The sequence below is a fragment of the Protopterus annectens genome, chromosome 11.part0, assembly GCF_019279795.1.
Source record: "Protopterus annectens isolate FY-2018-M chromosome 11.part0, PAN1.0, whole genome shotgun sequence".
In the NCBI taxonomy this organism is placed as follows: Eukaryota; Metazoa; Chordata; order Ceratodontiformes; family Protopteridae; genus Protopterus; species Protopterus annectens.
In genome coordinates this window covers 1,195,934,907-1,195,947,818 of record NC_056745.1, presented here as the reverse complement: position 1 = coordinate 1,195,947,818, position 12,912 = coordinate 1,195,934,907, and the positions used below count along the sequence as shown (strand labels likewise).

The 12,912-nt window shown below is 37.8% G+C and overlaps 1 protein-coding gene across 1 annotated transcript in view; it reads right to left on the bottom strand.

Annotated features, from left to right (window-relative positions):
- Positions 1-1,252: 1,252 nt before the first annotated feature.
- Positions 1,253-12,912, bottom strand: part of LOC122814856 (chloride anion exchanger-like) — a 526,231-nt gene continuing 514,571 nt past the window's right edge. Inside the window, exon 20 of the mRNA XM_044087137.1 lies at positions 1,253-2,052. Coding sequence (XP_043943072.1) covers positions 2,029-2,052 — 24 coding nt within the window. The 3' untranslated portion in view covers positions 1,253-2,028. The remainder of the gene's footprint in view (positions 2,053-12,912) is intronic.

Sequence of the window (12,912 nt, the reverse complement as noted above, 5' to 3'; positions counted from 1 at the left end):
CATTCAGAAGCATGTCCTCTTTCCTTTTCAATTAAAATTTCACCTGGAACTGCATACTTCTAAACATGTAAGTAGTCATATTATTGTTATGATGATGGATATAACATATTATAGCAGACAGGCAATTATTACCGACCAGCCAAGTCTCATTTAGTTGGACTCTGTATTCAAAGTGATCCCAGGAATTTGATGTATTAGCTCCAAACAAAAACTCTGAAATGAGACAATATACTGGATTGCGCATATACTACCAATCCAGTGGTACAGGGTTTTATTTCCTCAACCTTCATTTGCCTACTGTGTGACCTTGAGCAAGTCACTTAACCAGACATTGCTCCAAGGTTGATCCTGAAAAGGGATCATGTGTCAAGTGAGTGTATGTGTTTAACAAATGGTTATTATTATTATCTTATGGCTATCTCACAAGTATTTCATATAGTTTCTAAGAAATACTGGTGATATTCCTACAACAGTCAATTAATTCTGCGCATTATTTTTGTACTATTGGGAAGAGTTATAGGAAAGTGCCAGCTATTGCCTTGTTAAATTAGGTATTATCTATCTATCCATCCATCCACAACCCCTTTTCCCATTTTTGCACATGGGGTCGGGGTGTAACTTCAACAGTGACAATCATCAAGAGCCATCATTTACACTGCCAGGTGGCTATCCCCACTACAGTAGTTCTTCCACACCACATTTGCATACACACTCACACCTATGACCAATTCCTTCTTTAATTCAATAAGTCATTTTATTATTCAGTTGGATGTGCCTTTTTATCTGTGTAAGATTTTATTTCATATATTTAAAGCTCTGTTAAATCAGTATGTAAAAATTACCTACCGCTCAGTTTTAAAATACAAGTATTCTGAAGCTGTACTGATCATAGAAAGCCTGAGTGGCGCTGCCCTACTTTATCACAATCATGTTCCATCGTACTCGGTAATGGTATTCTGTAGGGCTCAAATCTTTTGTATAACTGTACAGCCACTTCTTTATATCAGTAGTGCTGCATTAACTTTCTTAGAAGTGGCATATAAAATCAAAGGTGCAAATGTGCTAACAGATTACTGTCCCCTATTAAAATAAAGAATACTGTAAACCATTATTATTGGTACATTTTCTTTCTTTGTGTCTTTCCCCAGACACATTGATCTGTGCTGATCTGTAGACAGTGGTAGGAATTTTTGTAACAGACAAAGAAAATAAATACAGGCATAGGAAGTAAGACATAAAAATCAAACAATAATGCTATCAAACTGTGTTGGAAATCACAAGCTGTTATGTTTTGCATGATCTGCAACACAGTATGCCTTTATTTTTTTTTGTATATTGATAAAAGATGTTTGCTTACAAATCTCCATTTTATAACAAATCAAGTTAGGAAACACTAATATGGATTCAGGACTGTGTGTCCAGGGTTATGAAAATCTACTTGATGCAGCCTGGATCATTCCAATTTGAGAGAAGTCAAGGCTGTGTCATATTAATAATAGCATTGTACAGTGAAACAGGAGAATACAAGTTTTATGAGATATGCTTTAACCCATAGTACAAAATTGTGACCAAAATCAGGAGGATTACAGCTTGAGTATTTTGAGAGAGAAATCAACTAAAGGACTTACATATTTTGCTCTTTTAAAATATATGAAACTGTCAACAACTAGAAAATCTTCAAAATATATTTTTAAAATAAGTAAAACAATATCTTATATCCAGTGTTTTTTTAGAGGTGCATGTATGCTTTTGTACCATCAGCTTTAGATGTGACTCTTACAAATAGTCCCTTGAGGACTTATATTGTCCATTCAGTACAGACATGTATCAGCAGTGCATGTTTTCAAACATGTAGTAGTCACAGAACTCCCAATATGCAAGTCTGAAATTGCTGTAGTTGATTTGTTTTTAGCAATGCAGCTACTGTTATCAGAACAGTAATCATTTCAGTATGACCACTCTGTACAACTCTCATCCACGTGTTATTTCTTATACTCTTCTTCATCTTCCTGTAGTCCATGTGGAGAATTAAAATTTTGTCTGAATGGGTACCTGTATGAGAAAAGGTCAGATATGATGTGTTACCAGTACAGAACTTGTACTCACAGTTAATAACTTTTGAAATGTCAAGCAGGTGTTAATATGGTACATTTTCAAGAGGAGGATTGAGTGATGGTATCTGGGTTGTCTTTCTTTAACAAAATAAGTACCAGACCAATAAATGCCACTGTATTAACTAATCGGATAAATAAAAGGGTGTATGAACACTTTACAGAAGTATAGCAGACTTGTCCTATGATTCACAAAGAATTCTACAGCAAGCACTAAAAGCTATGGCCAAAAGGGGCTATTTCTGTGTTCATGTAAAATGCAGTTCAGAGATAGATAAGCTGCTAATTTGCATGTTTCTGAATCATGAGATGCTGCTCTTAGTGCTAATCAGCATTTTCCTGCAGGCACCCCCTCATTCAATCTGCCATACACATACAGACATTCAGCTGTGCACACATGGACACAACACCATATCTCTTTCTTGTCCCTTAGTTTTCAGTACTCCCCTGCTGTTGCCTATTACTATTTCCCTGCCTCTCATAAATTAAGGATGATTACAATCGGTCAATAATGTCATGCATTAGAGTTTCATTCTTCTTATTGTTCACAAATTGCATCACAATATAGCTCTATTAACTTTTTAAGTGAGTCAGAGTGATTTAAAATTTCTCCCTGGTGTCGTCTGGTGTTTCTTCTGCCTTTGTCTGGAAGTCTTCAGCATGGCCATTTTGTGGCATGTCAGTCCCCGACACAGACATGGCCCAATCCTTCTCAACTGTCTTTGATTCTACAGAATGCGCCTGATTTTGCCTGTTATACCTGCCCTGCCCTGCTATTTATAACTCCCTGATTGTTACAGTCAGTTAATGATGATAGACATTAGAATTTCATACCTGATGTTTGGAAAATACATCTGGATGCAAGAGGTATGACTGAGCAAAGTCTGCAGTTGGCATACAGACTGAAGATCTCCATTCTTAAGGAGCTGTTTTCAGTAACACGGGTACAGGATTTGACAGTTTTCTGTCTGTTATCATTATGTTTTAAGTAACTTAGGGTAACATTTAAATAGTCTCCATGGTGTACAGTGTTACCACAGAGGACTAAAGCTCTGCTCTGCAAAGGTGTTGCTCCCTGTCTAAGCTCTACCCCCACTGTACTTTTTTAAGATTTAAGGTCATTTTAAGTAATTTCCCTGGTGTCAGAGACTAGTGCAGAGGACTAAAACTCTTTGTTAGCAAGCTTGCATCTATGGTGGGATGAGAAAGGCAACTACACTGGGTGCAAAGTGTTGAGAGTACGATCAGCCAGTCCCGAGCTCTCGTTAATGCAATACTGGCTTTTAAAAGCTGATATTGACTTTGTGACTGTAGCACTCCATGTGTGGCCTAAATTGTAGCAACTGCTACATTGTAGCAAGCACTTTTCTACATTTCAAAATTAAAAAAAATAAAACTAAAACCTGAGCACCGTAGCACTCTGTACAGGCAAGGTTTAAACTTAGTTGTAGCAAGCAGTTTGCTACAGTTTAAAAAGAAGATTTTTTTTTACACTAACACATGAGTGCAGTAGTGTTCTGTACAGGCAGGGTATAAACTGTAACAAATGTTTGAGATAATTGTATTAACCAGCTTAGTACAGTTTAAAAGAATTTTTAATAAAGCATGTTGAAGGAGGGTTGGGGGCAGGGCACAGAAAGGGGAACTGAATGGCTGGGTCCGTCTTTGTCATGCATCAGGCAAGGCCACTTGGTTGGTGTGCCAGTAAAAACTTTTTTATTTATTTATTATTTTTGCCTGTTCAGTATAAGAGCTGGGGGAGCAGTTTAGCTCTAACTGTAATAAGCCTATCAAGTGAACTGCCGTTTTTTTTTTTTTTTTTTAATCTTTTCACTCGAAGAGCTGAGGGGGTGGTATGTTGGTTCATAGTACCGACCCAGGGTGCTTCTACCTAGAACTCAAAAAGGTATCAAGTTAGAGAAATTGGCATCCCATGCACTGCTAGGAGGGGGTTCTACAGTTCTAATTCATGTGTAGAAATAGGCCAGAAAGGCGGAAGCTGTGGTAGCCACAGAAAAAAGGCTTTGGTGTGAGAGAAGCTTAGCAAGTATAGAGAATGACTTTTGGAAAAATTCTGGCAAGCCATCTAGTGACTCAGGAAGAGAGAGCCATTGTTCAACCTGCCCATAACCAGGGTAGAAAAATAATCACCTTGACTGGAGACATTGTCAAGAAACAGAAAGAACACTTTAAGGAATTCCTGAACCTTGTGTGCACATGGCCTCATTTGAAGAGGCAGGGACAAAGACCACTGATGGGACTAGGTTAATTTGTTTAGATGAAGTCTCTCTGACAGTTCATTTCCACCATGAGAAGGCTGCAGGAATGAGTGAATAAGTTCTGACCATGATACTGAAAATTAAAAGTAAAGGAAATATCGTATGCATCCATAATTAATCCCTCCAGAAATGTGTTATATTGTAGAGTATTTGAATATATGCCTATGTGTAAGACAGACAAAGCTGCACAGTACACTGTTTAGGAAACCAACATCTGCCAACACATTTTCACTAGCATAAAATGCACACTCTAGCCATCTTATTTGGTCATTACCTTAAAGTCGGTTTTAAGGGAATATAGACTTTGCACTGAGGACAAAGATGTTATAGTTTTGCTACTCAATGTATGAGAAGACTAAAAGACAGAATATACTCTGAACACCTTTTAAGTGGAATATAAAACATGCATCAGCAATATGTCCTATTGATGCACATTCTGAGCAAGAACACAGTGGTAATTTTCAACTTTTAAGATTTTAACGTGCAAATGTAGAGTTACTAATGGCTCTTTCAAATGATTTGTTATGGGAAGGATTTAAATCTTACCTTCACCTCCTCTCCCCTCCAACATTCCTAAATCTCATACCTGCATTCATACCTCCCCCAAATCTCCCATATACAAGTCCTCAAGGCACTATCCAAGGCCAAGAATACTCGTTCTGTGAGGTTGGGTAAGAAAATGGGCTGCTTACTGACCTGCCTGAAACAAGACCTGTCAGACTCCCTACAGAGGCTATTTAATGTCAGCCTCCAAGCAGACTTTGTGCAAGATGAATGGAGGACAGCAACTATCATTCCCTTGCACAAAAGATGGGCATCAACAGACCTGGGAAATTATTGACCCATAAGCCTGACTAGCCTCGTTTGTAAGGCTATAGAAAGGATCATTATGGAAGTAATAAATAAGGATATAAGTAACCTACAGACTGTTGACGCAAGTGATTTCTGATTGGTAAGAGCAGATTGCACCTACTTAACCTGGTTGACTTCCTCTTTAAGGTATGGATGAAGGCAAATCAGTACAACATTGTGTGTGCATATATAAACCGTGGGATACAAGTAAATGCCAAGAAATACATAACAGTATCCTTCGGCAAGCAAGAAGTCCCTTGTAATTGTCACAATGACAACATGCCCTAGAAAATTGACCCAGTACATAGGGAGCTGAGAACCTGTGTAGACAATGAGCTTGTTCTTGAATCCCCAAATATCCACTTTTGTAGGAAAGTGCTGTTTCCTTGAACAGCTCATTAATAAGGAATGCCATCTAGATTTAGGGATGGCCACTCCACTGTATTCCACACTCATCAGACTAGTCATTGAGTACAATGTCCCTTTCATTATATGCTGGTTCAAGCATTTGACACAACTCGAATGCCCACAGTGCTTTCTTATTAAGAAAATCAAGGGATTAAATCATAAAAACTGTGCAGATCATTTCAAAGCTCTACCTTGGTGTCATACAAGCTACTGGGGGCCAATCTCAGCCTCTCACACTGAGCCTCAACAGGCCTTTTCCTATCAGACCTACTGCTCATTTGGCAGTCCAGTGGGGTCATAAACACCTGCTCAAGTGATCTAAATCTCTTTTGCAAAATAAATACATTTTGGAGAGAGAAAGATGTATCACAGAGAATACCACTTCTTTGGAATCATCTTCCTCTCCACATAAAGGAAAGTACTTCTCTTAACACTGTTCAAATGTTATCTAGATGAATGGATGGGGAAACCTAAATTCATCCGTGGTTTAGCCGCACATACATGTTCTTCTCATCTCTGGATGATTCATACTTAAAATATAAGGGTTAGCAACTTCATGGTAATGTATAGCTAGGCTTCTCAAGATCCTCATGGATCAATAGCCTAGAAAGTACCTGTCAACATCTGAACTTGTAAACATTGCATCTGAACGGTATGGATACCCAGTTGGAAAGGAAACACTTGATTTAATGTTCATTGTAGTTTATTTATTTGCTTACTTATTTATTGCCTTACCTTTTGACTTATACAGCTGTTATAGTATTAATTTTATCACTCTACTTTTAAGAACTGTTACTGGTGGACTAATTGTTTCACTTTATCTAAATGCTTTACTTTTAATTGATTGTTGAACCCAATAGGGCTTACTGCTGAATTAGAAGCTGCTTCAGCACGATATAATATAAGTTAAGTTTTAATTTTTTTCTGTAAGTGGTGTTTTTAGGACAGTTAAGATTTCCTTTTGTGATGTTGTAGGACTTTCTTTTGTTGATTGAGTAAGGATCTTCTCAACTTAAGAGGATATCAGACAAGAGCCAGTACGTGTCCATGCTGGGAGGAGTTAGCTAAGGTGGTCAGGGTACCTACTGAGGACGCTACTTGGACACTTCCTTTGGAAGCTGCATTTCACATGGCCTGCTAGGGAGAGGCCTAAGGGCAAATCTAGAACCTGATAAAGAGATAATGTTGCTCAGTTTGCCTGGATACCCGTGAGCCAGCAGAAACAACTGGGGACTTTTGCCACAGATATACAAGTCTGGTCTGCCTTGCTTAGTGTGTTACCATAACAGTCCTCACTAAGGGTATGTGGTTTAGAAAATGAGTTGATAGACTTGACCAATAATCCTTGATTTGTTCAGGTAGTGTCATCTCTTACCTGACCTGTTTTACTTGTTAATGTAAAATGAGTCTATGACAGCAGCATTTATAGTCCATCAGCAGTCACTTGTTAATAAAACATTTAGGTTTCTTCTGTTGGAGAAAGTTGAATTTTAGGCAACCATAGGTCAACTTATCATATGTATCATTCACCTCATGTTTAACTTTACAGAACTGCATTGTTAACATTGTTTTCTCTTGATTTAATGTTGAATCATTGTACTTTTAGAACAAAGAGAGTATATATGTAAGTGTGCATGTGTGTATGGGTCTGTCATACTTGACTGAATGTCTCTTTTAGCAAAAGATTTCTGTATGTGGAAAATTTATGAAGTGCGCTTGTCACTGAATGCTGCAAATGCCAAGTGAAGTAAGATGGATTGTAGAAGGTAAGTGTGGGTTTGTGATATCAATGCCAAAACTTTCAGCAGTACCTAAAGTTTCAGCATTAATGTTAGGAGTGTGTGTGTGAGTGTTTGTGAGTTATGTGTAGAATTATGACTAGGTAAGGGGATAGAGTTACTGTTGAGCATGGGTGTTGATGTATGTGGTATGTGCCTGAGTGTCTTGTGTTGTATTAGTATTACAGAAACCTTTTTTTCTTATGTAAGAGATAGGGTTAGCTTCAGAACACATTGCTAAAGTGGTGTAGAGGGGCTTCCAAACTATTTTTTTCTCTTCTACAGGTAGGCCATACACTGTTCCATGTTTGTTTTCATGTAATTCAAAGTTTGTTCTTCATGCAACAGTTTGTGGATCCTGTGAAACTTTGTATAAAGGCAAAAGCAACAGAAAACTGAAAAATAGAAAAAAAACACAATTATACAATCAGCCACAACAATATCATAACTGCACTTTTAAGCATTCTTACTTGTAGGGTATTTAGAAGATTTATATTTCATTTGGTCATCATGGAAAGGAAGATTTTTGAAAAGGCAACATAGAAGATGAACTGCAAAACCATGACTATTACAGGGAAGTTTAAATAAATGCTAGTTGTACCCTTGGATTGAATCTGTGTGTCAATTAATTGTAAGTGTGTTTTAAAGAAAAAGAAGTCCAGAAAATTATTTTTTCAGTTAGTTTACATTTTGTCATGTGATTAATAGTGTGACATTTAAGTCTTGTGGTTTTCTTGCATACAAGAAAGGTAACATTGAGATCAATTCAGGCTAAAGAAGTTTTATGTAACAGACAAAAGTATTTATTCATTTTTAATTTTTATAGAGTGTTAATGCAGTTGATGTGTCATTCCCCCTTTTATTTTCTGCACTTCCAATTTGATTTTGTTGTGAAGCTTCCACTTTCTGTAGGGTTCATGATGGTTTTTCATCATCTACTTAACATTTTGCAGGTGTTTAATAAAAAAAAAATGAAAATATATTAAACTAAATATGACTAATGTACTTTTCTTTTCCTATTAATAATGAACCAACAGGGACAAATGTTGAATTAGTTAGAGATCACTTGCTATCCTTTGCTGCATACCTCTCAACCTCTTAGAGCAAGACATCTGGACAAGGCCATAAATAAAAGTGGGACCAAAGCTCCAAAATAGGGGTAATTATTAAACATTGCTCTTACAAACTTAGAAAGTTGATAGAATAATGGGTTTTGGATTCACATGAATTTACTGAAGGGCATGAAATCGAAACTCAAATGTTTGTCATTATTCTCTAACTTCAGTCTAAAATGATTTGCTACTAATTTCCAGAAAAATCACAATTTTATGAAAAATGGACCAAAAATATGAGGCAAAAATCTGGACATTCTGCAAAAATCTGTACAGTTTAGAGGTATGCTTTGTTGTATGGAATCACAATCAAGTTCTAAAAGCACATAGATGTGCTAAGTTCAGAAGTACAGAAAAAGTTCAACTTAAACACTTTTCAACATTTCAGGGTCGTATATAGAACGACCTGTTTAAAAAGGTCCTCATGCTGCCAGGTATAGCAAGTCCCACAATCTTGGAAAGTGACTCCTGTCACTCTGCATGAAAGTGCTGTAGAGGCTGACTGATAAATATGCAGGGTAGTAGGCAATAAGATGGGACATGAGCATTTTGGGTTTGGATCAGGATGCAGCACAACTAACCTGATGTTTGCATGGAGACATATAGCGGAGAATAAGCTAGAGGTGAGAGAAGAGTCCAATGATGTATTTCTAGACCTGGAGAAAGATTTCGACAAGCTCCCAAGAAAGTCGATTTAGACAGCCCTGCAATGGTTCAAAGTCCTGTAGACATTGGTAGAATTAGTGCAGGCTATGTGCAATGACCCAATGACTCAAGTAGGAGGTGTGCATCAGGGCTCAGCTCTGAGCCCCACTACTGTTCATACTGGTGATGGACTGCATTAGCAGTACAGGGTGGAGGGGACAGATCAACAAAGCTGCTGTATGCACACAATGTGGCATTACAAGCAAACGTTGAACAGGAACTTCAGCAAATGACAGGGGGATGCAAGGCAAAACTGAAGGAACATGCGATGAAACAGAGTACAGACATGAAAATTGTCATGACAGCAAATGAGAAATATCGGAAGAAACTGAAAATTGAGTCAGAAGAAAAACATGGTGGAACAGGTTAACAGTTTCAAGTATCCAGGAGTGTTGGTTGAGGAGAAGTGAAGTCTGAATGAGGAGGTCAAAGCTAGAATTAGGGAGACTTCAGCCAACTGTCACAGAGTGTCAATGATCATATGTTATTGAAATATGCCAAAAAATAAGGTGTACAAGACAGTGGTGTAACCAGCACTACTGTCTGTACCATACATTACTACTGTATGGTACAAGCACCTGAGCAGTGAATGCACAGCAATTGAGGAAGCTAGAACTGATGGAGATGAAGTGCCTGAGAAGTTGTAGGATGCACATTGTGGGTGGATGAAGAAATGAAGGCATCAGAGTAGAAGCCAAACTAGCTTCAGTTGCAGCTAAGGTAAAAAAAACAGGAGATTACAATGGTTCTGGCACATGTGCAGGAAATCAGAAGACAATTTGATGAAGAAGAGTTGGGAAAAACAGGAAGAAGAGAAGGGAAAATGATGTCCCACAAAAAGATAGATGGATTACATGAGACAAGACCTGTGACAGTAAGTTATGACTGAAGAAGGTAGGAGAGTGGCATTGAATTGAGAGGGATGTTTCATAGATTTATAGGTTCATAAGTGTTTACTAGGCTAAGGCTAACTAACACAAGGGCCTTTTTATGCCTAGCCATGCATCACAAATCTCTGACAAGTTCTGATGGTGATAGTTCATGTGACATTCTGGCCTCCTGTAGAAATTGGGGAAAAAGATGGTTGATGTGGACTTAAGCACTTTTGGACAGCTGTCCCAGTACATGAGCTGGTCAAAAATAGAAGGCATTCTACCTCTGATTCTGAATTATTCTGTATTTTAAACACCAGCCATCTATGTATTATTGGTCTTGTTTCCCCCCTTACAGCCTTGAGTGTCTCTTCTTTAAAAAGGTATTTCTGAAAAATGGACGCAACTTGGCCTCACTGTCTAGGACCATCAGTATTTCATTCTCACTTCTACATGAAGAGAGAGAATCTGTTTAAACTATTGCTAAGAATCGTTTTACAGTATGCAAGTTGACATCATCCCTTCTAAAAACGTCTAGGGGTAGGTGAGCAAATTACTTTGCTCTGACACTAAAATCATTCCAGACTCTTACCCATGTTATCCCCATATGCTGATTATAGACAATTTCACTCATTTTCAAAGCTGTATTCCTAATTACCACACACTTTGTATAATGCAGGTTCTCCTTAACATGGTCAAGTGAGCCTCTGTTTTTATTATTCTACAGGAAATAAGCAGGATTGGGGTATACAAACTCTTGCCCAAGGTGGATTTCGACTGCCTTTTTGCTGTTAGCAGCATGGATAGTTGCAGACTTTGCCTGTTGTACTTTTGATTAATAAAGTAATCAACAGAGAAGGGTATATTCCAAATATCTAGAAAAAAGTATAATGGTCCCATTGCACAAGACTGGCCTGTCTTTGGATCTTAGCAGCTAAAGGCACATATCTGTGCTACCTGCTTTAGCCAAGACTCTAGAAAAAATTATTCACAGGAACTCAGACATTTTATTAGCAATAATGTTCTTTTCTCTGACTCACAGTATGAGTTCAGGCCTCATCATTGCATTCATACTGTTATTTTCTGGGTGTCCCAATCATACATTTCAACCTCTCTACTTTCAAAATCATAACAGATGGCCATCAACAATCATAGCAGAGGGTCCAAAATCATAGCACTCGAAATTTGCATATGTCTACATTCAAACCCCCTGGGAGCGAGGGGGGACACGAGTAAATCTACCCTTTTACCACATATAACCTGTAGTATTAGAACCCTTGTGGTGCTAAAAGATGCACACCTGCATATCTGTACCAGAAAATGTATCCTTTCTGCATTGTGAAAAGATACATGTGCCTATTTCCTTGGTTTTGTATATGTGCCATTCTTAATATAGTTTAGTTAGCAGAATTAGTATCATTTTTTTTTATTTTTATTTATCTACAACATGGTTGTGAAACTTTCACTAAATACACATTTATGTTTCAGATAAATAAAATCACAGAAGATACCTAATCGTAGAACTGAACCTGAGCTCTAAGCATTTCCAAAAAAGCTCCATAACCTAAATTTTTTCTGGCCCATCTGGGCCATTTTTAATATGATTAAGATTTGTCTAATTTTAGTTCCATACAATAATGTAGATTCAATGAGAGCAACAATACAAAACTGTTTTGTTACCCCTCCAAAATATTGAGTATAAGCTCTTCAATATTTTTTGCACAAAACATATTGCATTTTTTGCAGCCCTCATTCTTTCATGTTTATCATAATGTTATAAAAATTCTGTTATGTATAATTACACATACACATGACCATCAATTATAGCCTCTTGTATGGCTGCCTACACCTTAGATGCCCACTTGTGATCAAATTTATGAATTAATGTATGATAATCACCCAGAGTATATATTGGCTTACCGCTGTCATAACCATACAGGGCAACCCACTGCAACCCTCATGCTTTTTAACCACTTAGCTCAAGAATTAGAGTATATATTGGCTTACCACTGTCAGAACCATACAGGGGAAAACACTGCAACCCTCATGCGTTTTAACCACTTAGCACAAGAATTAGGAACAAAGACTGAAAACCAGGGAGGGATTGTAAATATTGCTTTTATATATTAGAAAGTTGCTGGTATAACAAATGTTGCATTATGAAGCATTTTGTGAAAGATATGACATCAGAATCATTATCTGATGACTGAAATCAGCAACAATTTTCTAGGAAATCATAGATAGACTTATGAGAATCAGACCAAAAATATTTGGCAAAACTGGGATAGCGGACAGATGAGGTTATGCCCTCTGCACAAACACACAACCAACAGTTACAGCCACTATAATGATTGTGTACATCTTAGGTTTGTTCTTGAGATCAGATGAATGCATGAATACATAAGTTGTTGTTTGTCTTTTCGGTTTTTCCCGGTTAGGGGCTGCCACAGCGGAACTCCGGTCCGCTAATGATTGGCTGTCGATTTTATATGGTGCCGAGTTGCCAGCCCAACGCCCAACCTTCAGAAAAGGCATGCCCATTCACGCATGTCTTTTGGAGGCCACTCGACCACAGGGAGGACATGCAGACTCCACACAGAAGGCACTCCAGCCGAGAATCGAACAGGAGAACGTCTTGCTGTGAGGTAACAATGCTACCGCTGTACCACCACGGATTCTATATCATGAATACATAAGTAATGACCTAAAAATATATTCCAGCTTGCTACTGTCAGAACCACACAGTGTAATACCCCCTCTAACTTCTTAGCTCAGAATCACAAAGATTCAAAGTC